Raw genomic sequence first — 27,730 nt, 5'->3', positions numbered from 1 at the left:
TTTTGCTTTTTTATTTACCAAAAATATGTGCCTCTACTGATAACACAGTCCTAATGTCTAATGATAATTATGCAATAATCATATGAGCTAATAAGAGACACTGATATGTCCATGAATAGTGTTAATTCGTACATATTTACATATATTTCCTTCACTTAAACAATATTTTGTTGTTATTACTTACCTATGAAAAGTAGATGCTGGTAATGAATACTATTGTGTACAGGAGAAAAAAAAAACACTAGATATCATTATATTGGCAACTGCAAAATCTTCATTCAAACAACACACATTTAAAATTTGCTTTCTTTATAGCCACATGAGAAACATAAAAACACATTATATATTTCATTTGCATTTACTTAAGTGACTGTAGTATTACAAGCACCAGTAAAGAAATTTGTACAAAAAAGCACCAGAAAAAGAAAATATAAGAATGTTAAATGCAAGTACAAACAGGAAGACATTTTGATACTAAAAACTTTTATTTTACGAAACAAACTGGTACAGTTTGATCATTAAATTAATTCCTGTGATATATAAAAATTATACTCTCTCACTTTAAAGGAGCTGCAAGCCTGCTGATTTAACGGAATATGTAAAATGTTCATTTCATTTGAACACTAAACTCAAACACGCTCACTTTTCATCTCACAGAAAATCGTAGAAGTAAAAATATCACTCGCTACTCATCACATACACATTACTCTTACGAAATAAAGTAGGAAATATGACGATAATACTCGACACATGATGAAATGGTATTTACAGCAGACAGGATCAGACACTGTGCAAGTCAGTGAGATCCCAAAGAAATTACCAACCCGTTGTTGTGTTTGCAAGACGACGCATTCTCCTGTAACAAAAAGAAAGTTTGTTCTAGGTAAGTAATTCAGTCTGTAAAATTACATGCATAATCTGACATACAATTCATCAAGGTGGTAGATTTATTTTAATAAAACAAGAAGGAAATGATCTGTCATGCTAGGTCAAAAACAAATGCAACTTCTGGAAAGGTAAGTGGGGTGTAATTTCGATGCACAAACTTAAGTGATGTTCATCATTTTCTCATCTTCAAGACACCGAAACCTATAGCATTGTTAGCTACACTGCCTATATCTCAATAACTGTACATAATAGTGTACCTTTACAGAAATCAAACTGAATCTTATACTTTCTATTTGAACCTTGAAAGTATCTAAAATCAACAGTACAGTTGAACCAAGCACATGTTGCACATGTGTTCACTGATGATGCTTATGACCCACATAAGGCATCCCCCAAGCTGTCTCAATGAAACCATATTATCATACCATAACCCCCCCAACGACACAAACATAAACCCAAGACTCGAGCACAATCACCTCACCTAGAATTTCCTCTTCAAGCACTGGGTAGGAAACGAGGGCCTTCTCCTGGCCCCCCTCTAAAAAAAACACTAACTTACTAACTGTGAGAAACGAGGGACTTCTCCTGGCCCCGTCCAAAAAACACAAGAAAACACTAAATTACTAACTGTAACTATCTACGCCAATTATGGGATCGCTTTACACCTGTTAGGACATGTGTCCTGGCCAGCATTTAGATCTTTAAATTAGCAGTTCAGTATAATATAACTGTAAGGAGTTACTTCCACCAAATACAAATAATTTTGTACAGTTTAAACTAAAACACGAAGAAACAGCAGTTCAGAATAATATATGTTGAACAGTTACTTCCAACAAATAAAAATAATTTTGTCCAGTTTAAACTAAAACACAAACAAACAGTTTCACTGCAGTAATTATTAGAAGCAACTGGTGTACAGCTGTATGAGAAAAACTTCACTATTGTTGAAACAAAACTATTGTTACCTCAAGGATGCTTCATCCCCCCAGGGACTTCACTATTAGTAAGTACGTGGAGTGGCCCCTGAGCTGGTTAACGACTCCAAAGGTAGAAGAAAATGGATGGTATCTAGACGGCGGCAGAGGCGGAAAACCCAGAGGAGAAACACCCCTCTAAAAAAATTAGTTCATCTGATAGCACCTCATAAGGGCCCCTTGCCAGGGTAACGGCAAAGACCCCAATGGCAGATGCAGTGGAGAAGGAGTCCTTCGGTAGGGTGCATATGGCGAAAGGGGCACTACATTCCTAAGTAGTTAAAATTGGGAAAACCACAGTCTAGTGGCAAGGAGAGATCCTCAGAAGACTAAGGGAGAAAACTCTGACAGAAAACTAGCCATGGTCTGGAGGCTGAAAGGAATAAAAAAAACCAAAGGCCCCCTATCGCTAGGCTAATCACCTGCACAGGGGTCGACAAAGCAAGAATAAGGAAACGAAAATCGGAGCCTGTAATATCAAAACAATAAATGGTGAAGAAGTAGAAATAATCAAGAAAATGGAAAAATTCAAAATAAAAATACTTGGAATAAGCGAAGTAAAGAAGAAAGGAAATGGGGGAAAAATGCTTGAAGGAGGAAATGTATTGAGATATTCAGGTGTACCAGTTGCAAACAGAGCAAAAAAGGGAGTAGGAATTATAGTAACAGAATAAAAATAGACAAAAGAGTAATCAGCTGCGATCCAGTAAATTCAAGAATAATAACTTTAGACATAGACTTAGAAGATAAGATTACCCTGACTCAAGTATATGCACCAACCAAAGATGCTAATGTGAGACAAAATAAAAACAAAAGAGTTGAAGAAAAAGAGAGAAAAAACACGAATATCAGAATAAAGTATGAGAATGACTAAACCAAGAAACATTTGAAGATAAAGATATAGAGGAAATGTGGCAAAAAATCAAAGAGATAATACTCAAGTCAGCAGAAGAGGTATGTGGGAAGAAAAGAGTAAGCACAGGAAGGAAAAGATCCAGATGGCGGAATGAAGAGGATTAAAAGGCAGTACAGGAGAAAAAAGCATGGAAAAATAAATAATTACTAGAAAAGATGAAGACCAATTAGATTATTTAGAAAATAGAAACACAGCTAAAAGAATAGTGAAAGAAGCAAAGAGGAAAACATGGGAAGAATTTGGAGAAGTGGAATCACAATACAAAGAGAACATGAAAGGATTTTGGTGCATAATAAAAGGAATTTAATTGAATGGAAATTAAAATTTTGAGTGTGTCAGCACTTAGGCTATTTTGCACCCGTCACGTTATACGAGGTCCAGCCTCTTATCAGAACTAAAATAACATATCGTGTTGTAACTAAAATATTAAAATATTTTGACTTCGGTTAAAAGCTGAGGCTGTAAAGAGGCACTCAGCACACATAAGGACAAGACACAGGACAACACAAAAAATTATACTGGCCATGGGGGGACAGTCGCCAGAGCCTCGTTCGTCTGCAAAATGCAGTCCAGGGTGTACTACGTGGAAAGTCCCCCTTACACCCTCATAACAAAAGGAATAAGAGGAAAAGGTGGAAGAAGAGTAAGAAGTACGAATAAGAAACAAAACAAATAATCTGGAAACGTGAATGGAAAATGTGTTGAAAATATGGAAAGAATACTTTGAAAATAAATTTGAAAAGAAAGACATAGGAACAGCAGAAGGGAGGACTGGAAGACATAATAGAAAAGAACCAGGATGAAGAACAATGCAAGAGCAGGATGAGGAACGAGGATGAGATAACAAGAGCTAGTGAAGGAAATTGAGTTAGAAGAAGTATATGAAGCAGTGAAAAGAGTAAGAAATGGAAAGGTGAAATAGCTCCAGAATATACGTGCGTGACACTAAAAGTTTTTAGATGCGGCAACACTGATTGCAGCAATACATTGTCTCTAGGATATGTTGAAGTTAGTAGTCTGTGAAGTGTGATAATGCTGCAGAATTTATAGTTGTTAATTGTTGTGTGCCAGAAATTAGTCAATTATTGTCGTGTGTGTACAGTAAAATGGATTTAACATGGGAGCACTTCAGAGCAATGATTTTTTACGATTTTCGAGCAGGTTTAACGCAGCAGCAATGTTATGAAAGGCTCCGAAATGCATTTCAGGAGGAAGCCCCATGCCGTGCGACTGTGTTTAATTGGTTTTCAGAATTTCGACGTGGACGTCAGAAACTCAGTGATGAATTACGTGATGGTCGTCCTGTGACAGCAACTTCTCAAGAAAACGTCGACAGAGTGCATCGCATGATAGAGGAGGATAACCGGGTGACATATGCAGTTATTAGTGCAACACTGGGTATTGGTATGAGTCAGGTTCAAACGATCCTGCATGACCGCCTTGGTGTCAGGAAGCTCTGTGCCAGATGGATCCCACACCATCTTACTCAGGAGCAAAAGCAGGCAAGGGTCACATGGTGCATGAAAATGCTGGACAAATTTAACCAAGGACAATCAAATGCAGTGTATGACATCGTAACAGGTGACGAAACTTGGGTGTACTGTTATGAACTCGAGAGCAAACGACAGTTGACGCAGTGGATCTTCCCGGATGAAGACCCACCAACAAAAGTCAGGAAGGGACGAAGTGTTGGCAAACAAATGGTTGCCACTTTCTTCAGTCGGACGGGCCATATTGCAACAGTGCCGCTACAGGGACGTCGGACCGTTAATGCTGAATGGTATATTACGGTTTGTTTACCGGAGATCGTACGGAAAGTTCGTGAAAAACGCCCGCGAAGTCGCATTATTGTGCATCAAGACAATGCACGCAGCCATACAGCAGTACGAACAATTGAATTCTTCAAAGCCTCCAACATCGAAGAAATGACTCATCCTCCTTACAGTCCAGACCTCGCCCCTTGTGATTTCTTCCTGTTCCCTAAAATCAAGGATACATTACGAGATTCTTCATTCCTACTCCCGAGGAGGCAGTCACCGCCTTTGTTCAGTGCATTCAAGAGGTGCCTGCAGATGTGTGGTCCCAGTGCTTTCACACTTGGTTTGAGCAGATGAACAAGTGTATCAACTGTCATGGAGAATACTTTGAAAAATTATAGCATTCATACTTTTGGTCTCCAGTGTTTTACTTGCGCATGTCTAAGAACTTTTAGTGTGACCTATCGTATAAAATATGGAGGAAATACACTCTTGGAGGCAATGACTAAACTGTATCAGAAGATCTGGAGAGAAGAGAAATTACCAGTAGAATGAGGAAAGAATATTATTATACCAATGTATAAGAAAGGAGACTCAACCAACTGTGAGAACTATCGTGCAATATGTCTATCCACCATGGCACTTCAAGTGTACTCAAGAATATTGGAAGTAAGGGTAAGAAAAGAGATGGAAAAGGATATGGAAGAAGAACAGGCTGCTTTTTATTCTGGGAGACAAACACAAGATCAATAGAGTGGAAGGAGTAGTAAGATTGGATGGAAAGACGCCAAGACACATTTAAGATGGGGAAAGGAGTGAAACAGGGAGATAGTATGAGCCCACTACTCTTTATAGGATTTATGGATGAAGTTCTAAAGATATGCAAAAGAAGAACAGCAAGAATAAAAGTGGGATTTGGAATATGAGACCGTTACATTGCCAAGCATCAATATATGCAGATGACATAATACTAATGGCAGATACTGAGAACAAGCTACAGGAGGTGGTTACAGAATGGGCAGAAGTGCTAAAGGCTAAAAGAATGATGGTAAATGCAAATAAGAGCAATGTGTTGCAAATAAGAAGAACGGAAGAGGTAATAGAAAGAATACACATAATATGTGATGGAATAGAACTGGAGCAGATGGAAAGATACGAGTATCTGGGAACAATCACAAGCCAGACAGGAAGAATAGAAGAGGAAGTGATGAATAGAGTAAGGAAATCTAACAATGCATACTACCAACTAAGCCAGACCATTCTGAAAAAGGAAAACAGACACCAAAACTCAACTACAAGTGTATAAGTCAGTAGTGGAAGCAATTTTACTATACGGAAGTGAAAGCTGGCCAGTAAGAGGGAAAGAAGGCAAATAACGGCAGTAGAGGTGAGATGCCTCCGTAGAATAGTAAAACAAGAAGAGATGAGTTCGTAATGAAATAATCACAGAAGAATTAAATCAGAAGCCAATAGAAGAAAAACTAACACAAAGACAATAAGGCAAAAGAGTAAAGAGGAAGAAGAAGAAGGATGCTTCATATTGATGCAGATATGTAGGCATTGAAAATGGAATGAGTCATTTTATGCAAGATTGAAAGAAAATTACTAATGGATTATTAATACAAACATTTTAATTTGAAAAGCATTTCTGTTCCTTTAATCAAAAGGAGTAAAAACTACTTTCAAGTATGAATTTGCAAAACTTTAAGAGGAACATAAACTACTTTTCAAAAGTTGGTTCCGTGAAAATATGACTCACAAAAATACCTATAACTTTAATGAATAGTTTATGATATAAATGGGTGAAGTTTTTCTTAAAACATGAATATGGTGTCTTAACGGTTGCTTATGATGGACATTTTGAAACTTCTCTAATGTCACTCTCATCATAGAAACTGTACGTGTGAATATATAAACAGTACTAACCTTGTGTTACGATCCTGATCTCTTATCTTCTTCTCCATTTCAGCATCTGTGAGGGTTTCTAAGAACGGAGCCCACTGGTCTGCCTCAGATGGTGGCCTGAAAGGCACTTCCACAGTGGGGAGTGGGGCTTCACTGAAAGAAGAAAGACTATATTATATTAATTGTATATCTATTTTTTGTAAAGTTTCATTTGTAAAGTTGCATACAGCAATTAGAAATGGAAAGATCTACCAATATTAACCTAACAAAATTACAGCCACCTCCTTACCTCAACATCATTCACTTTAAAAGAACCACATTCCAAGATGCCAAATGACACTTCAGAATACGTGAATACAACTACACTTATGACCCACATTAATAATCTATAGTTCTGGACATAAGAAAGAAACTTCATTTCCCTCCCAATCTGGTCCAAGCATGAAGCATCACATGTTCCAAAGAGTAAGTTGGTGGCTTATTTCTGCATAAGTTTCCCCAATTGTTTTTGTGCAGTGATTTATAGCCCAGAGAGACAAACAAGTGCCAATGACGAAAAACTATCCCCAAGCTATTCTCCCCCTCCATCTTGGAACAAGAGTATTTTTTCTTGTATGTACATATTGCATTGTAGAATTATTTCTGTTCTAGTTTACAGTCGTTACAAGCATTTAAACTCATTTTTCAGTGTAACATTTCAGGAGAACACACGCTTCCTTCATCAGATATTTATTTTTAATAAACAAATGAAATTTTTTTCTGCTCTAGTTGGAACATGTAGGGAAGGAATAGTTGAAGGTTTCTGATCTTTTCCTGGAAAAACATTTCCACATGAATACTTGAGTTTTCCTCAAACTATTTATGAATTCACATGATGCAATCAGAATATTAAAATAAAAGTTGTTTTAATTAAGGAATTTAGAACTGCCATCATGGCATTTCCACAGAATATATTGTAGAACAGTTTCCAATATTATTACACTGTACATTCTACAATATTTTTAAATTCTGAAATATGTTTTACAAGAGTAAAACTAAACATATTTGACACCTCAAGAAGTCAATACGATACAATTCTGAACTCTGAAAGTTTCAACAGCTGTTGTCAAGATAAAAACTTACATGTTGTTGAAAGATAGTTAAAAATGATTATAAGATTTAAAATGAATTTATTAATCGATGGAATTTAAACTTTGTGTACACCCTGTAGCCAGTCATGGCATTGTTCAGCTCTATTTTACCCAGCCATACTCACATTGCTGTATCTCTCCTCTCAGCCTGTTTCTGAGGACGTAAATACACAAAATGGGCATTAATGACAAGTAGTGTCACTACAAGAGGAAGTTGGGAGTGAAAGATACAATTACTTCTTACCTGAATGCGTACGTCCTCTGGTGCCAGCTGAGTTGCCCTCGTATGCTATAGGCAATGGCTGTCACAAATTCTCCTCCCAATCCAAGCTCTGCGCACAACTTCATGGCGAATGTCTCTGGGTTGTTCTCCTTCTCGCTCATGTCCCACTCCACCTGGTCCACCAGAGAGGTATTGCCAACGTGGATGTTTAGCTGCAAACAGAAATATTACTTTCAACCCTCGAGCCAACTCGTGGTTTACCTGAAATAGGAAGAGACTGCATACATATGTTGCCAAGTTGGGTTATGATCCTGTCAACATTGGCGTTCCTTTCCAAGTGACAATCCGTTAATTTCATTTAATCACCATTCATCCTCATCCTTGGGATTAACTGAAAAAATTAGAAAGAGAAGTGAAATAAAATGAGGCATGGACAAGATGTGTTTTCTGTTTGCTTAATACAGAAACCCTTACTAACAAATATTCATGTAACTACATACAAAGTTATGCCAACTATGTACCTCTATATGTGCAACGTATAGAGTAAACAACATACATATTGCACATAAAGAACACACATGTCTAGAAAATATTTATACCGTGGGGGTATACAACATTCCAATATTGCAGTGATTGGCAGGAAATTTTAAAGAGCTGCAAATTCCACACAAGAGTTCATTTTCCAATAATGTCACATGTGGAGTCTTATATTTGTCTAAAGATGGCATTTACCAAATTTCACCCAAACCCTGGGATGGTGGAGTGGACATTGTATATCTTGGCTGATTTGGCTGAAAATGAACCAAATAATTAAATTCTTCGATATGACTATTGAAACGCAATATGTTTGCAATTTATATTTCCTATGCATCCAAAAGCACTCACTACATTGCTTCAGAGAAAGAATCATTCTATGTAAACTTTCTTATGACTTGCAATGAAATATAGAATAAAGATAAGGAAAAGCAATACATACTATTGTTTTTACATCAATATGTAGATACAATGCAAAAGGAGTGGGTAGGAAATATGGAATCATAGGGGAAGAAAAACCTCGATTTTACATTTTTCAGGGGATTAACTTGAACTTAAAATGCGGGAAAATATAAAACTGGGGAACTTAGAATTGGGGTTCCACTGTATGATATTACTACTGATATCAATTCACACTTAGTCCAAAAAATAATAATAATAATAAAAGAGAACAGTTTTTTGCAGTAAACTTACTTTGATGATAACCCTCTGATCTGTCTGTTCATCTAGAATATTGTCTGTGGGAAATCCATCTACTTGCTGTCGAATTGCCTGTGCGATGGCTGGAACAAACGTCAGTGGATTCAGATCCAGGTCATCGCAAAGAACCTCCGCAAACTGCTCCGGTGTGATCAAACTCTCTGCAAGAATGAGAATTGATGAAATAAAGAGTTAAATCTAATAAATCAGTTTAGGAATAGATCCAGCTGGTGTTCATTTGATAAAATGTTTGAAATATAAAGGCCTAACATAAAATTATAAATTTTATTCTCTCTAGGAATATCATCTCCAGATTAGAATTATATTCCAAGACAGCTTAAGGATTATTTATTCTCTCTGTAATGTCATACAATAAGACTGCAATTTTATTCTGCTATGAAGGTAAGAAACAACACTATCTCCAGCCTGGATTCGTCCCCAAGTAATGCAAAAATCTCTGGAACTTTAATTCTCTGGCGAAATGAGGGATGAATAACATTTATAATCCATCTAGTTTACATGAATCTGCGCATTACGATGGAACGTTTTATTTTGTGTAATAAATGCAAAACACTGAATCCCAATTTCAGATTCTACTCACCATAGTAACACCAAATTTTAATATTTATAAGCTGTACCTGAACCTGAAATTCTATATTTTTGTGATACAATTTTGATTTTTTTTTTTACAACAAAAATATGTCTAAAAATCATCTCGATTCTTAAGACTGCGTCACTAGAAATAGAAGTCAGATTTATCATCACACAAATGCCAATTCAGCTTTTCCAAAATACTGTAACATTCAATTCTGATACCATTAGTTTATTTGTTTTATTGAACTGATAACTCAAGATGATCTGTACAAACAAATGTGTACAGTGGAACATTTGCTACTACTTGACAGAGGAGCAATTACGTACATCAAATACCATGTAGCTCTTTCCAAATACTACAGAGGAGCCCTGCTCTAGTGTTATCTAAAGATAACAAGCATTCTACATATTATCAGCACTCATATTTCTTCCTACTTACCATTTTTGTTCCAAGTAAATGTATCTCTGAGTTTCTGTCCCTCGATTTCCATATCTAATCTAATAGGCACCAGCAGCTCTAACTGGGATGCATTTTCGTGGATTGCCCCTGGGTCCGTGTCATCAAAGCTGTAGGAAATCAGTTTATCAATTATGCTGTTATCTACACACAGTAGCTAATGAAATATTTGCAAACTATTCGTACTGCTGCCAAAACCAGATTTAAAGCTTCACCACTCTTAAGTCAGTGTTGCCTATACTGCATAATTGTCTGTGAGGTGTTGCTGATAGCAGATATGTTGTATGTATTAAACACAGTCAAAAAAGTTTTGCATCACGTGAAAATAGCATCCGCAACATGCCGAAGCAGACAAGAAACAATGAAACAGAGCTCATTGTGCGAAGTAACGCAGTCAACATGCAATACCGATCACCACAGATGACTACCGGAGTCGGAAAGCGCATGTGTGTGTTCGAGCGTAGCGCCACAGTAGTCGACGAAGGTTGGTTAGGTGTTCCTTGTGTCCAGTTAGGGAAGGTGAGCGAGTGCAGCTGTGTGCAAGGCATGCCTAGGCGTATGATAGTGCAGTTTGATCGGGCCAGGATCATCACGCTACTGTAGACTGGCATGTCACAATGGGCTGTAGCTAGGGCTGTTGGGAGTGGCGCAAAGCGATGTCTGTATGACTTGGAGGCAGTATACAGACACAGGACCAGTAGCAGATCGTCAACGGACAGGTCGTTCACGGGTCCCAACACCAGCACAAGACCACTATGTACGACTCTCAGCTCGGTGACAGAATACCATGACGACAAGGAACATCACTCATGCCCTCCAGGCAGCCTCTGGTGTGTGTGTGTCAAACCAAACTGTCCGTAACAGACTCCGAGAAAGTGGTTTACATTCCAGAAGACTTCTCCGGTGCCAGTACCTGTTGCCACGATATCGGCGGGACCGTCTGCATTGGGCCCGTGTACATGGAAATTGGGCTCATGTGCTCTTCAAAGATGAATGTAGGCTCTGTCTAAGGCCAGATTCACAAAGAGGACGGGTGTGGCGAGGCCCTGGACTGCAGGAGCGGCTTCGTGGTGTCCAGTGGGTCCATCCATACCAAGGAGGAGGAATCATGGTGTGGGCAGGGATCATGCTCAGACGTCGAACGCCCCTAATTCCAATTAGAGGGACACAAACAGCTGTTCGTTATGTCAGGGACATTTTTCAGACGACTGTGGAACCATTTCATCAGGAAACTGGTGACGAATTTGTCTTGGTGGATGACACTGCCCATCCACACCGTGCACAGATGGTGCACGATTATCTGCAGGCGGCGAATATCGGTCGCATGCTCTGGCCAACGCAAAGTCCCAACATGAATTGCATCGAACATGCATGGGCAATTCTAAAAAATGCCATTGCAAACAGTCCTGTGGCTCCCACCAATCTTCGTGAAGTTCTTCTTGCGGCACAGGACGAATGGGATCGCTTGCCGCAAGATCACCTTGAGCGTCTCATCCTCAGAATGCCACAGCGTGTTCAAGACCTTCTTGCAGCCAGGGGAGGACACACCAGGTGGTAGACAATGTTTCTGGTGGATCCGCTATGACGAACAGTCTTCTTGTGACAGTTTTGTTTTTTCGCCTCCATCATGAATTGTGCCATTTTCGTTTTAAACACATTTCTGAGAAAATTGTACGTTTTTTGTTCCCTTTTCATTCAACATGTCTTGTTCTTCATCTTTTCTTTTGTATTCCCACTGTCATTGGCAATAAACCTTGTGCTTCATATATGTTTTGTCATTTTCCGTTCTGATGCAAAACTTTTTTGACTGTGTTTATTATTAATGCGAATGCATGTTTTCCCACCACCACCACAACACCTTCCATAAGAGTAAATTCAACACAATACTTCACAAAAAAGGAGGGGTGTGTAGGACTTTAAAAAATTGCCACCCTGATCCAGACTGGAAAACGACTTCCTGATTTTTCAGATCTGTCAGAAAGTTTCAAATTTTCCAAAAATTATGAGTACTTATTTCTCGAAATTTGCTGGACTAGGAATGCCAGAAATTTCTTGGAAGTAGCAATTTTCATCCAGAAATGGAAGCACAATCCCTTCACCAAAAAGTAAGGGTGTAAAATTAGAGATTTCGCCAAGAAATATGGGTGCAGAATTAGAGATTTTTTCTGCTGTTGGCAAATTTCTATCATTTCCCATGCTGACAATGCCCCCTTTTTCCGTGAAATGGTGAATATTTTCCTCCTGAGCAATGAAATTTAACATTTTACTGCCATGGTGTTCGCCATGGGTACATAGCAGTCAGTGACTCCAGCTATAGTGGCTAGCACTAGGAACAACTTTGAATGTCAATAGGAAGGACTGATGGTGCTTTCTTTTGATACCGCCATCTGCTATTGGGCTGATGAAATATCTATTATATTTTACACAGAATGAGTTAGTCATTAATGGCACTTGGCAATTAGTGAAAAAAGCTATAGACTTGAAAATACCACAAAAATAAGTAATATTATTTTTAACATGAAAGTAAACAAAACAACGAAAATCTTCAAAAACTTTCAGCAACTTATTGTGAATCGCATTGCAATTTCCAGTTAAGAAAGTTTCTGTATACTATGTTAGATGTCTGTAGTAGTATACATTTTGGAAATCTGTGCGTTTACTCACTAAATATATTCTTTTACAGTAAAAAAAAGTTATAAAAAACTTACGTGAGTGAGTATAATGGTTGCAGACGACGTTTCGCGAAGCTACACTCTGCTTCTTCAGGTCTCTTTTCAGTACATAAAATACTTCGTCATATATGTAAAAAATCCAGGATTAGGTAAAATAGGGTGTTTGGATGTGGAATTTAAAATTATATGAAGATAAAAATGCCATGAGGCTAAGAGATAAATCTAAAAGAACGGTGTGCCCATATTACCATTTTTTTTTATTGTAAAAGAATATCTGCAGTAGTAATAGTAACATCGTGAATTCTTTATTAAAAAACTGGAAGAGAAACTCAAACCACAATGTGTGGCATGAGATATCAAGAATCTGTTAACGAAACTTAAAAGAAACTTCCTAATGAGGTTATCAGTGGACCCACTATCGGCAAACGGCATTAGCGCTTGGTCCAGCAAATTTATGGAGACTGGCAGTGGTCTTGACAGAAGAATAAAAAGAAAAGAGACAAGTTTGTAAGATGTCAAACAAGTTCATGTGTCCTTTGTTGAAGTGGAGATCAGAGACAATACAACATTTTGAGTTGCCAACTTCAATTCAAAAAAATACCTGCAAGTTTTTGAGCTATTAATAATTGAAACTTGACTTGTGTACACCCTGTACTTCCAAAGAATTAAATAAACCAGTGTGGGCTTCTATTCCTTACCAGAGAGGAAATGTCCTTATCTTCTTGTTGCTGACTCTATTCCTGTTAATTGGGGTGGCCTGAGGGACAGCATCCAAATGAGAACTGTTGGGCAGAGATGGAACCCACGGAGTGCTCTTCCGAGATTTACCTTCCCTGTAAATTTAAGAAAACATTTTTAAAAAATCTCTCTCTCTCTCTACAACACATACACACACAAAATCCACATATAAACATTAAAATTAACATAAATATCAAACACATTTTCTCTCAGTTTCTATCTGAGTGCTCTGGGGGAAAACCTCAAGAGTTCTCCACATTTTGTTAATTCCATTTTACATATTTAACTTAACCACAACAAATTTTATAGTTTAGAGCAAAATTCACCTAACCTCCCATGCACTTTGAAAACTGCACTTAATATAACACTAATTATTAACATTATTCCTAAAAAAATCCTTAATTTGGAAGAGGGAATATAACAAACACTATAAAAACTCTCAATCATCAAATTAATACTTAACCAACTTGTTAAATTATATATTTCAATACTTTCGAAACCCCTAATATAACCTGTTATGAATGTTCAGTGTTTTTTTCTGTTTCATCAGGGCACACTGTTCTCTGTGGTGGCTAACACTGTCGCATTTTATTGCATGCAATAAAGACATTAACAATGTATTGGTCTCATCCAGTGATTTCTTATTAAGGTTAATGAACTAAGTAAAATAAATTAAACAAAATATATTAACAATATTGATCCCAGTAGCACAAACTTTCGCATTGTTACTGCAGAATATTATGGCTAATAATCAATCCAACTGAACAGGGATTACTTAGCAACTTATTCTCCTGATTAAATTAAATAACCCTTTTAGAAGTTGCAAAACCCATTGAAGCACAATGATTACACATCAGTACATTTGTGAATCTATATTCATTTGTTTTATCAACAAGAATTTATGAAGGGAAACAAATAAGAATATATATAATGTTCATGTGACAGATTCAGCCCATGATTTTCTATGTCATGGCAACAACGTTTTTCAATTGGAGAACAGGAAACATGTAAACTCAAATATTAAATTCTTTGACAGGACTGTGCTTGTTTCAGTATGTCTAGACACAAACAGTGTTTGATTTGATTTATGTTTAGCTTCACTTTTCTGCCACTTTTTGGCTAATCGCAACATTGAGAATGAGTGATGATATGATGAAAGAACAATCACAAAGAATACTCATGACCCAGGCCCAGATTTGAACCCAGGACCCTCGCATCGTAGCACGCTGTGCTAACCACTCTGTCATGGAAGTCAGCACAAACAGTGTTTCAAACACACTGAAGAATAACACAAGCATGTGTTTTAAACACTTCAAACATGTGATAGCTCCAAGTTAGATAATACATCTGCTGACTGGCTTCTAATTATGTTAGATTTGCAAAACGTGACAGAATTATCTTGAAAAGAAAATCCAATCACTTAGGCAGGCTTGCAAAGTTTGGCCAAGAGAAGCTATTCAGGACTCAACTCACATTTTAAAGTGGGAACCGAACCACTATATGCCTCAACCGGGTATCAAATAAAGATGACAGGCACCTTTTAATTAGCACTATGCTATCAGGGAAGTGGCAGAGGCCTTCAAGACAATGGTTCTAATACCCCATCAGAAACTCTCTCTTTAATTATAACATTCTTCTACTTCAGACAATGCACTCACCTTGGCACTGGAGGTTCTGAAGAGTGAACAGAAACAGCCTTGTACTTGTCATCGTTTCCTTCAATAATGTCTTCTACTTCTGATGCTTTTAGCAGTGATACACTTGAAGCTAATACATGCTGACTCAAACCTGAAACAATATTTTGTGTCACGATTCTCCTCTAGATAAATAGAAAATATTAAGTTTTTACGATGGTGGCTGAATTTTTAACCAATGAGAAACAAAACAGAATAAAAGAAAGGCCCATGGTATTTGTTAAATCTACGTCTCAGCATTCTCTTGGGAGGAACTGAGGAAAACCACATAAAATTTCAGTGAGGATAAGATTTAAACCCATCTCAAATATTGCTTTCAGATGTAAAAGCTGAACCTGAAGCCCTTAGTGTATGTTCTCTACATACTTTCAACTGAGGGTCTTCATGAAATGTGCCTATTCATTTTCATCAAATTACTCCAGGGGTTAATAAGAAGCCATCTGTACTTCTATGATAACAATTAAGTCAGACAAGGCCAGAAGATTTACTGAGGTTTTGACAAATTAATAGCATTGAGACTTCACATGAAACTTCAAATAAAACTCATTTATTTTTTTTAATACTATTAGTGTACTTATTCCCGGAAGAAAATTTCCCATCAGTTGAAGAAATTAAAAAGCTACAAAGACCTATGCACAAGAAAAAATATATGTTTCTAATCAAAATATAAAATTGGGGTTATAGGAAACACCTTTAATACAAGGTGTCTGAAAAGTCATGCAACCAAGACTTTGAACAAATGTAACGTTTGTACAAAAAGTGATAAAGACATGAAATGTGCACTGGATATTAACTATGTGGATATTTTTTTAATATTAAACAAGAAAATCATGTTCCACATAAACGGTCATGTATGAGAAAAAAGGTACTAAGCTGTAAAAGAGTTTTTGTATGAAGTAAAAACAAACACGGATAAAAGACAGCTGTGGAATCACATTTCTAAAATTTTCCATGCTTATTGATAGTCTCTCTAGGTATTTATCGAATTGATAAAAGATGATGTATGGAGTTATGGAATATTCACCAAAAAAAAGTTTTTTTTTTTTTTTTAAGTTACGAGGTGTACTGGCAACATTGGCCATGTGTGCCGCACATGACTAAGTTATTCAATCAATGCCCATATGAGAGAAAAACAATAAAATTTCATATAAAATACAAAAACCATTTACTTACGATATGTGAGTATGCTTCGACGCATAAATGGTTTTTATATTTTATATGAAATTTTCTTGTTTACTAAAAGTGAGTAATTCGCACTGTGCAAAATATGAATATGAGAGAAAAGACTTGAAATTTATCGCACAAAAAACTAACCTATTTTCTTACCAAGTTGCTACCCAGAGTAGGTTTCATGTCTCTTATTGCTTTCTGTACAAAAGTTACATACGTTCCAAGTTTCGGTTCCATGACATTTTGGGCACCCTGTAGTTCTCTTATTTAGAAAGGAAATGGGGAAAAAATTTAACCAGAAAGATTTTTACACAGAAGCTTAGGTTGAAATATCCAGAAAAAAATGTCACATTGAAGAGGAAAATCTGCAAAAATGTGCCATATTAATAAAATTTTTATAGCTATTTTTTAAAGAAAATAAACTTCAAAAAACAGAAATTAAGGAAATTATTTTTCTATAACATGTGGGTAAGGGATCTTTGTACCTTGCAATTTTATTCAATCTTTCCCAAAGATAAAAAAATAATAAAATGAAACAACTTATCTTTTTACTGTCAATTTTTTAAAAAATATGTCACAACTACAACATTATTTCTTATTTTTGAAGTTCTATAAATGACTTACCTAATTCAACTAATTTCTTTCTTTCCTCATTTGTGATGCTTCTTCTAAACATTCCAGGGTACTTCTTGTACAATGACCCACGGAATAACCGCAGGTAATTCCCCACCTACAAAAGAAGAAAAAGTCAACTGCAATTCAGGGGGAAAAGATGTGCATTTCAGGAGTAACATTTGGGGGACAATATACCATAATCTGAATGTGTTTCATCAATCTCTCTAGTAGGTATAAGGTATCAGTATGGTATAGGGAAAACCCTTTTCACTCGTTCATTTCGTCATTTTTTACATTTGTACTTACCTATGATGCATTGCGAAACATTAAGGTGGGATTTTGCTTCTTTCACGAAAATATGTTCAATTTTCCACATATAGACTAATTATTGTTCGTTCCTCTCACACACAATATGGCAGAGAAATCTTGACTTGCGTTATCGATGACCAGTGGATTTGCAGTGTTGCAACCTTCTTCACCGAAAAATACCTACTTTTGTGTTTACTTATTTTATATTTTTTTTCCAGGTTCAAAAACCCCACGAACCATGCACGTGTAGTCCCACACACCATTGACGGATAGCCCCACGAACCATGCACGGATAGCCCCACAAACCAATCATAAATACATAAACCATTCACGGATAGCCCCACAAACCATTCATAAATAGCCCCACGAACCTTGCACGCAAGGTTAGGTTAGGTTAGGTTCTGTTAGGTTAGGCAAACATAGTTACAATTGTCATGTTCTGGCAAAACAATGGTGAGTTTGGAAACACTGACCGGGGGTTACGTCATAGAGCGTTCGGAACATTTGGTTCACATAGTCAAACATAATGAAGGCAAGAGCGTTTGTGCATCGGAGAGACATTAACGTCAAAAAATACATGATTTACACTCCGAATAAGTTGAACAAAGGGAGAAAACACTTCCACAAATTTCCAAAAGTCTACAGAAACTCACTTCCGTAAGTAGTTTCTCCTGTAAATTTGAAGAAATGTGTTTTCACTATACCATACTGTTACCGGTTAAATTTAATAAAAATGACCATGGATTGACCTTTGGGAAAAATTTTAGGGGATGTGGAGGAGGGGAGAAGGTATCCCACAGTTAGGAAAATTTATGTGAAGTATCTTCTCACCTGTCTCACTGTTACTATTTTAAACCACTGAAGCATTGGTAACATTAAATGTTAAGAATCCCCGAAACGGCTGGATTTCTTTTATTTTCTTCTTTTTCACAGGGTACTTACGTATTCTGCATTCCTAAGGATTCTTGAAGGTGCCATTTCGTTTTTTTCATGCAAATAATCTCAATTTTCGACAAATCAAGTACTTCTTCTTTGTTCATTTTGGCTAGCCTTACACGCAATATGGCAGAGAAATCTTGACTAGCGTTGTCGATGATCAGTGGTTATGCAGTGTTGCAACCTTCTTCATCGAAAAATACCTACTTTTGTGTTACTGATTTCATATTTTTTTCCAGGTTCGAAAACCCGACGAACCATGGACAGCAAGGTTAGGTTAGGTTAGGTTAGGTTAGGCAAACATAGTTAAAATTGTAATTTTAAAAATTGTTAAAAACATTCATAAATAGCACCACGAACCATTCACAGATAGCCCCACGAACCATTCATAAATAGCTCCACGAACCATTCACTGATAGCCCCACGAACCATTCACGGATAGCCCCACGAACCATTCATAAATAGCCCCACAGTTACATGCACGTTCATTTACATTATACTACTGTTACACAGTAGGAAAACCACATGTTTGGAAACACTGACTGGTTGTTTCGTCATCAAGCACACGCAAAATTTGGTTCACGTAGTAGAAGGACATCAATGGAACAGGTTTCGTGCATCGGAGAGACATTAATGTTGAAAAATAGATGGTTTTCCACGAAAATTCATTCAGCGAGGGGAAAAAAACACTTCCGAAACCTTCCTAGAGTATACAGAAACTCTTCGGTAAGTACTTTCTCAGTAATACTTTACTATACCGGAGATGTATTTCTTCAAATTTACAGGAAAAAGTACTTACGCAACTCATTTTCTGTAGTGTTGATGATGTTCGGAAATGTAGTTTTGATCCATTTTAATGCGAATGCATGTGGTTTTCTACGAAAATCTATTTCCAACACGCTATTGCTGATGCCGCCATTTGCTTTCTGCACATAATCCAGACAAACCGATGTTGTCCGTATATGCTAAATTGAACGAAAGGAGTGCTAATGGAACCTAACCTAACCTAGTAGGCATACCTCGTCCCCGTGATGGTTCGTGGGGCTATAGTGAATTTTTGGGCTAACATCAATGGTTTTTGGGGCTACCCATGGATGGTTTGTGGGGCTAACGTCAATGGTATAATAATTACTCTTTATGTCAAAAATTCAACTTTTTTTGTTTAAAAAATTTCGTAAAATTTTTTTAATTTTTTTAAAAAATTTAGGTATTTTTCATTAGAAATTCATTATTTCACTTAAAGAAATGTTCCGCAATGCAGAATAGTACGTTAGCAATGTAAAAAATTGTGAAACAAATCATTGATAGGTGTCTCCGGTATAGTGAAGTAGTACCACTTTCCCCTGTAAAATTCAAGAAATACGTTTCGGGGATTCTTAAATTTTACCCAGAGTTTCTTGAGTATTAGGCTATTGGGGACATCATGAGAATATTAATGACGGCCCAAGTTCCTTTTGTTTTATTGCAATTTCATCATGCTACGAATGCAATTTTTACATGGTTCGATTTCGATGTATGTCTGTTAACACATACTGCGGAGTTTTAGCGATTACTTAACGTTTTGTTCAATATGTGCTTTTGTGGTTAGGTTAGGCAGGTTAGGTTTGGTTCCCTTAGCATTAAAATAAAGTCCCTAAATGAATTCTACTAAGGTTCTGATTTACTTCTACATTCATTCCCACGCTTCTACGATATTTACTGTTGCTTGTCAACGGAGAATATCTAGTCCATGAGAAGTGCGTAAGGTAATTTTCAAGTTGTTTTTTTCAACATAAATAACAGTGCTCATTACTTTAAGGAAGGTTCAAATTTCGTGTGACAATGATTTTCAAAATTCTACGATAATTGGTATTTGTGCTAGGAGAAATCATAAAACAATCGGAACCGTTACCTTAATGACAACCGGCTCCCTTTCAGAACTGCAACACCCTCGGCGCATTTTCAGAATTATAATGGTATAAAAAATGGGTCCTGAGGCTTACTACGGGGTTTTAGGATCAAGAAATTAATTACTCTACTCAATAGGTAATAGGTTATTTTGCATATTATCTTTTGAACCACATAAAACAATACACATTCAATGTGAAATTATATACTTCGATGTGGCATGGATATTAATAGTAAAAAATAAGATTTCAACAGCTTAATTCCCAACAGTTTTAACTTATTTTTAAACTAACACATTATTACAATAATACTCGTATATACCTCTGATCCAATGCAGTAATACTCTCCATTTTCTTCCACTTGAAAACTAATCGGCTTGTCACCGTACGTACGGATTGCCATCTTTTCTGTATACAAACGCAGCGGTACAACATTAATCACATTAGTATCTTTTCTACTAGTAGATATTTTCAATATTTATAACTTCTCCTTAAAATAAAAGTATAACATAATATAAAACAAAAATACTTTATTATGTTTTAGTATTTGTCGGTAATAACTTCCTTCAAAACCTACAGTATTTAGCTTGACATTTCGAGCAGACGGAAACGAATGGCTGCTTTCGAGAATTTACTGCTGCTTGCAGAGGCATTTCCTTTTACGTAATTTCCCGTTGCTCACACATTTGCCAGTGTAGCCTAGCCTTCGTTGCATTGATCTGTAAAGTTCAATATTCGTGGCGTAGACGTGAAAACTTTGCAAAAAAGTGAATTTTTGCCATAAATTCGTATTATCCCTATTCTGCTTCAATGTTTCGTCTTCTCACTCATTGTTTTCTGTCGACGCCAGAAAAACTAATGTTGAGTCAGAGAAGGACTTTAAGTATTTTCTGGTGGGCAGGCAGCCACATGATTTAATACACCATAATTCGTATAGACGGTGTTAAAGGCGGAGCTACTGCGGAGCATGCGCACTCTTCTGGTCCCCCTCGAACATCCGGTTATCATTACAGTGCTATGAACGTTAATATGAAAGGGCAAAGTAGAGCTTCTTTTACAAGGAAATAGGGTGTCAGCTGTGTAGCATATGGTTGTACAGTTCCATCGGGAACAAATTTATTGAGTCAAGTATCACTTCGTAGGTTTCCGAAGGACCTAGAGAGACGAAACCTGTTGATACAAGCAGAACGAAGAAAGGATTGGTACCCGGAAAGGATTTGTACGACTTGCATTTTGTTACAAACATGTTGATCGTTTGTCTGCGTATTGTGTTGTGGTGAAAAGCACGGCTCTTAGTGAGGTTTCAAACCGAAGCGACACGCGACAGCAGTGGTTCGTACCGAGGTGACAAGCGACACATGCCCATTTAGTCTATAAAGCATTTACCGCTCATGGGAGATCAAGTCTCAGGCGGCACAATACACGCCATTGGAAATCTGAGCGACACGTGCAACTTGTCGTGTCGCTTCGGTTCAAAAAAATTCATTGATCACTGAGGATTCACTTTTAAGTGGCACGGAGATTACACACCGAAGCGACAAGCAACAGCCCCTTTACTCTAAAGGAAACAATTCACCTTGCATACGAATACAACAGACCGAGGCGACACGATGCATGGTACTGAGAAAACAAAAGTCCAGTTCAAGCGACACGTGCATTGGTTCGAAAGGAATCTTTCAGACTGCAGCGATGCGTGTCTCTTGGAAAACAACATTCAAAAATAAACAACACCTTCCGAATTAAAGAGAGACGACAAATTGCAGGTGTCACTTGTCGCTCGGAATGGGCCGTTTTATCAATACCGTGCATTGTGTTGCCCAGGCCTCATATTTTCGCAAGCGTGACTGGTGAATGGTTTGCTTTAGATCGAATGCTTCTGTACGGAATTCCGACATCGCTTGTCGCTTCAGTCTGAAAACTCCCTTGTTGTTTGAAGTAAATTCGTGCAAGTGAAAGTGGCATAACATATCATAGGTCTTCTCTAAATCCCTCAAGCGGAAAGGCGACGTTGAAAGCACATATATTTGCTAGCATTTGTTATGTGTCATTTGATTACTTCTGCAGATTTATTAGCAAAGATTTACTTAAGCATAATTTGTAATATAATAATATCACTAGTTTTATAAAATTATCTTTCCCTCACGTTTCCATTTACAAAATAAATGAATATATCTAAACTTTCGTGCGGTTTGAGTTCGTGTGCGTGTACACGAGATACTTGTATGTAGTATGCTATACAATTGGCGGCCACAAAGACACGTCATATTTTAATAATCTGCTCTGCAGTTGATCATCCGACGGATTCTAGACGTCCACCCCTTCATAGTAGAACTTTAACAAATACCTTTCTTGACTATCGTCGCACAACTGATGAAAACAAACACCCATTTCTTACTTCGTATGCCGGTGAATCTGCACTGGCAACAACGGGGACTGGACAAAACCGGAAGTTCCGGGGGGACCGGGCAAGACCTCGCCAATGTTTATGTTTACCTTTTTAACACGGTCTATTCTTCCTATTCTGCTTCCATTTTTCGTCTTCTAACTCGTTGTTTTCTGTTGATGTTCACCATAGGCGTGCGCAGACCCTGTGATTAAGGGGGGCAAAGGCCCTGATGAAAGTTCAGTCGGGAGAGAAAAATCTAATTTTATCTCACTGTTTTTACAATGCATTACAGAGAACAAATTGCGAGCGAAGCGAACAAGAAAATTTACAGATCCATTTTTTTTTCAAAATGAAAACAATATTAATTTAATGGCCGAGTCTGCTGCCACGCACGTGTCAGCAGTAAGAATAAGCGTCAAATTTGCTGCTGCCACGTAATTCGTCTGCTAAGAGGATGTTACAAATCTTAAGAACAGATTAAGACGAGAGAAATGCAAGTTTATGATTAGTGGGAATGAATGTACAGGTAATGGACATTTCCACTTTGACATGAAAAACGTTTTAAATCCATTCATTTTACAGATAATGACACAAACATGAGATGTGCAAAATATCTCGGCGATATTTGTTTCGGTTCTCGAGAAACACGCCTTCAAACACCGCTGAAATTCACCTACTACGTCACGGATTTGAAAACGTCCTCTCCACAGACAGGAGGTCCTCTGACGTCATCACTTAGAAATGCGTGCAGGCGGGGCTTCTGCTCGTCCCGTCAACTCAGGGGGTGCTATTCCGGCTTCCCGCGCTGCGGCGGCACGTGAAGGTCTTCTGCTAGAGTGACGTCAAAAAGGGGAACCCTCAGCTGCGGGCCGTTTAATAACATGTAAAATCATACAAGTTTATCGCCTCATGGAGGCGATTATAACTCTTGGGAAGCAATGTTTATAACATGTAGTTCTTCTTCACTGCTTTCCCGTACCTTCTCAAGTTAACTGAGGATGGCAAACTAACAAATTCATGCTGAATTCAGCAAAAAGGGAATCCATGTCTTTGGTTCTTTAACACTATTTGTCTACACTTCTACACGCAGCAATAAAGTTGGTTGGTTGGTTGATTTGGTGTTTTAAGTCCACTTTATGCACAGTAAGGCTAATCGGGACTGGACATACAGGTTAAAGTGGAATCCGAACCACCATGTACCTTCACCGGGTATCGACCCCGATACCCCTTGATTACGAGACACAGCAATGAAGTTAAATGATTATTAGATGAGTCTCATCTTGAGACGAGCACAATAGATAGAACACACGAAAAATCGTAAAGTGAAACAATTTTAAATGCCTGTGTGTGCTGGAGGGGGCTGGGAGTAGAGTCTCGTGCGCATATTTTCATGCAAATAGTTTACTAACTTAATTAATTATAACATGGACATAACTGCAACAGGATCGAGAGAGTAAGATTGAACGGAAAGGATTAAGCAAGTCCCTCTATATGTATATAACCGGTCTCCGTAACAGCATAACGCTTTAGGAAGCCAGAGGCCCCAGTTTGAACAATAGTAAGGCATATAGCAATGTTTGTCTCATTCTCCACTCATTAGTTCATCATTAATCCTCAAAGTAGCGATCAACCCAGTAGAAATTCGTCTTTAAATGAACGACACATACACACATATTGATTTGTTATTATTTCGTTTTTCTGCTACTTCTGGCTAATCGCGAAGATGAGGATGAATCGTGATAAGATGAGGCGGATGAAGGGACAATCATAAACATGTAAGGACAACACAATACGAGCCCCACCAAGGATTATAATGGCCACGAGTCCAGACGCCAAAGCCTCGCTAGTCACTAGTATGTAAAATGCAGTCCAGGGTGTACTACGTGGAAATTAATACAATTGGGCATTCAGGATATATATTGTGTGTGTGTGTGTAATGACCCTATATTTAGGCTTTTTTGTAGTCTTTGGGTCCTGTCGAGTTGCATCCACGGGAAGCTCCAAAATGTCGGTGTTGTGTGTGTGTGAGTAAAACTATTATTATTATGAAGTTACAGTTACGCAATAATAAACTTCTAAGCCGTATGAATGCAAATATTGCCATCAGTTTCAACAATACGAATGTCTATAACAGTAAAAAAAAAAAAAGGTAAAGTGTTCCCCTGTGCTTAGCACCACGCCATGAAGGCGTATAGGGGGTGTGGGGGTAACAGTATCCTTCTTATTTAATTTTTATTTAACACGTAGTGTTTCTTTTTTTTGATACGGAAGAAACATGCATCAAAGTATGTCAATATATTGTACATATATTCAGGTAGTGTTGTATTTTAAAAATTTCCAGCAGTAGAATTTCAGCAACTTCTTTGCAGGAGCGACTTATTGTTGACAAGAATTAATTGAAGTTACTGCTGCATAACATAATAAGTACGAGTATATTGCAAAATCATAGAGAAAATGTAGTGGGCGGAGGATGTCTATGCAATTTATCCTAGTGGGGGAATTTTCTTTAAGAGGATTTTCTTAACTAGAAAGATAGCATTCCAAAACCTTTCCCTCTTTGAGCACTGCTGCCTCTCCTGTGAAAAAATCTTGCGGGCGTCCTTGTCAAATTGCGTCATTACGAGGCAAATATTTTTTTCTTATTTTTGGGTTGCTTTCCTGTAACTTTTACCTTATTGGAAGGCGAGGATGAGTAATGTATAGATGAAATAGATGGACACCCGCAAAGGGACACAATGTCCAGGCGGGACTCGAGCCTTAAACCTTCGCTGGGTAGCGAGATCGTTACTGAACCAATTAACGTTCTCATCTATTTCTATTTTGAGGGCTTCCCGGATGGCGTAGTGGTGGCGTCATCGACTTATAATCGAGGGATCCCAGGTTCGGTACCCGGTGGAGGCACGTAGTGGTTCGGATCCTACTTTAAACTGTAGGTACAGTCCCAATTAGCCTCAATGTGCATAAACTGGACTTAAAACCCCAATTCAATCAATCTGTTTTAATATTTCACGTCGCTTTTTGACATATACAGCAAACTAGGGCAATGAAATTAAAATGAAAGATGAAATAGATAAGACACACAATGATACACACCCATGCCTCAACCAAGGTTCGCTTCTGAGTTCATAGAGCGTTACGCTAGCGATTTCTCCAGGTAAGGGATATACGATAGACGATTTGACGTACACCGAGGGGGTTCATACCTGCAGTTAGGAACATTCAAATGGAAAGTAATTGCTTCCAGTTTCCGAAAGCGACATGGCTTTCATTGTTCGGTATAAGCCAATTTCGAGGCACAGATTTCTCCCAGATGTCAGAAAAATCTGCAGGTCCAGTAGTAACGATCAGGTATTCGTTTACAGAAGTGCTTGTGCTGTTTGTCTTGAATACGAGTATTAAAGCGAGTAATTTTAGGTCGTATTACGTGTATTCGGTGTCTGTACCATGAATAAGCGTGCCAAAGGTAAACATTCTTGTGCTCCCCGATGGCGTAGTGGTGGCGTCATCGCCTTATAATCGAGGGATTCCGGGTTCGGTACCCGGTGGAGGCACGTAGTGGTTCGAATATGGAAAAAGTTATTCAATTTGAGATTGTGTTTGCATTCTTCCATGGGTCAACTGTTTCCAAGCAACATAAAGTTATGGGCACTCTAAAGACAGTACTTCAGTCAAAATTTCCTGAAGTTAACGAAAAGATTATTTCCCTGTATGTCAGAACAAGAACTTTTATTAGAATTCGACATTTGAATAAACTAATGAAACTCAAGTCCATGGAAGCAAGTGCAGCGAGAAAAAGACGACAGTGGGTAGCATCGTCTTCAAAATCATAAGTCTCAGGAAGGGTAAGTTGTAGTGAATTTTTATTCTTACTGATATTTATTTCCGCCTCGGGCTCCACCGTATAGTGATTAACAAATCACATTGCTAAACCAAGACAGAGGCCAGGCCCATTGTTCATGTATTTGTTATTTGACGTCGCTTTTTTACCACTTTTGGTTAATCGCGGCGATGAGTGTTGATCACATAAAATTGATAAAAGGCAGGCACAAAGAACATCAATGCCCACGACGTGACTCCAAGTCGGGAACTTCAGTGATGGGATTCAAAGTCGAACACGCGGTTGACCAGATTCGCCATCGAGCTGGCACGAGTTTCTTTGAATTTATTAAGGGATTACGCTTTCCAACGACATTGCATTTTATCCATTTATTATTTATTTATTAATTTCTAAAAAACATATTTTGATGTTACGGTATTTTAAACACAAATCATTTTAGGTAGAATATTTCTGCAATTTTACCATAGTGTAAACCTTAATGTAAGCGAAAGCATGTGTGCATCACTAGTTAAAGATTTTCACATCTACAAAAAAAAAAAAGATATCCAAAACCCATTTTCACCTCACTCAAGGATTATGTTAATTCAATTCAAATTGTACGCGGGTTCAGTGCCATGAATCTAACCTTTACTCAACAGAATGAGATTGGTTCATAGAATGTATCGTCGAAAATCAATTTCGCTGATATCCCGTTGTCGCTGTTCTATTTTCATTAGATACGAGCTCCAATTACCATTTTCATCCTTCGTTTTAAAAGTTATTCAAACACAAAAAAAATTATCGGCGGTCATTTTAAAGTTTTTTTTTTTACTTCATTACTGTCTTCACTTGATTTTTTTATTTTCTAAGAATTTTGGCGGGCTGCAGCCCCTTAAGCCCCCCCTGCGTACACCAGTGCTTGCCACACTCGTCTAGCCTACGCTCCCATCAAATTTATCATTTTATCATTCATTTTTATTGTTGCGGTTACCCTAAACACGTAGAAAAGCGACAGCGACATATGTATACTAGATATATAAATTATAATGAACAAATTATTAATAACAAACATCTGTGAAAATTTGAAGGTATGAAGGATAATAAGTATTGGTGTGGTAGCGAAATATTTAATACGTAAAATTGTATTTATTTACCCATACGCAACTTCAGATTTCAATGTAGGGGCGATATAAGAGGATAGTCGTGATTACTTTTTGTTTGATTTGTATAACGCCATTTATTGTAATTGCGTGCTGTAAACTTCTTCATATTATTGCCTACGTCTTATTCCTTGCGTTTTGCTTATTATTCTGCTGCAAATGGTCAATAGAACCAAGATATGGACAATTAAAAATGAAAATATTTCCCGTAAGCTTCCATTGCTACGCGAGCCTCGCCACTTGACAGATCCCCTGGGTCACGTCACAGCA

At 37.6% G+C, this 27,730-nt stretch overlaps 1 protein-coding gene across 2 annotated transcripts; it reads right to left on the bottom strand.

Moving 5' to 3' along the window:
* Window positions 1-466: 466 nt before the first annotated feature.
* Window positions 467-20,528, bottom strand: Snr1 (SWI/SNF related, matrix associated, actin dependent regulator of chromatin, subfamily b, member 1). Of its 2 annotated transcripts, none has more exons than XM_083129130.1 (9): window positions 20,420-20,528; window positions 16,976-17,081; window positions 15,146-15,275; window positions 13,448-13,582; window positions 10,060-10,187; window positions 9,021-9,187; window positions 7,815-8,005; window positions 6,462-6,608; window positions 467-856 (listed from the first exon to the last, which is right to left on the bottom strand). In XM_083129130.1, exons 1-9 carry the CDS (start codon window positions 20,498-20,500, stop codon window positions 817-819), a joined length of 1,125 nt encoding a protein of 374 aa, XP_082985256.1. In that variant the 5' UTR covers window positions 20,501-20,528; the 3' UTR covers window positions 467-816. The 2 variants fall into 2 exon arrangements, with proteins under 2 accessions (XP_082985256.1, XP_082985257.1); XM_083129131.1 differs by having other exon boundaries at window positions 6,462-6,593.
* Between the last annotated feature and the right edge of the window lie 7,202 nt (window positions 20,529-27,730).

Source organism: Lepisma saccharinum, chromosome 9 (assembly GCF_977018435.1).
Source record: "Lepisma saccharinum chromosome 9, izLepSacc3.1, whole genome shotgun sequence".
NCBI classification, from domain to species: Eukaryota; Metazoa; Arthropoda; class Insecta; order Zygentoma; family Lepismatidae; genus Lepisma; species Lepisma saccharinum.
The sequence above is the reverse complement of the archived record's forward strand: the minus strand, read 5'-3'. Positions and strand labels throughout refer to the sequence as shown.

Bases quoted from the DNA above. Each gene is read 5' to 3' on its own strand.
- Snr1 (XM_083129130.1), bottom strand. From the start codon at position 20,500: ATGGCAATCCGTACGTACGGTGACAAGCCGATTAGTTTTCAAGTGGAA. The intron at 10,188-13,447 runs GTAAGGAATAGA...GATTTCCTACAG, and splicing joins ATAAGGACATTTCCTCTCTG to CTTTGATGACACGGACCCAG. The intron at 9,188-10,059 runs GTAAGTAGGAAG...TCATTCTTGCAG, and splicing joins ATTTACTTGGAACAAAAATG to AGAGTTTGATCACACCGGAG.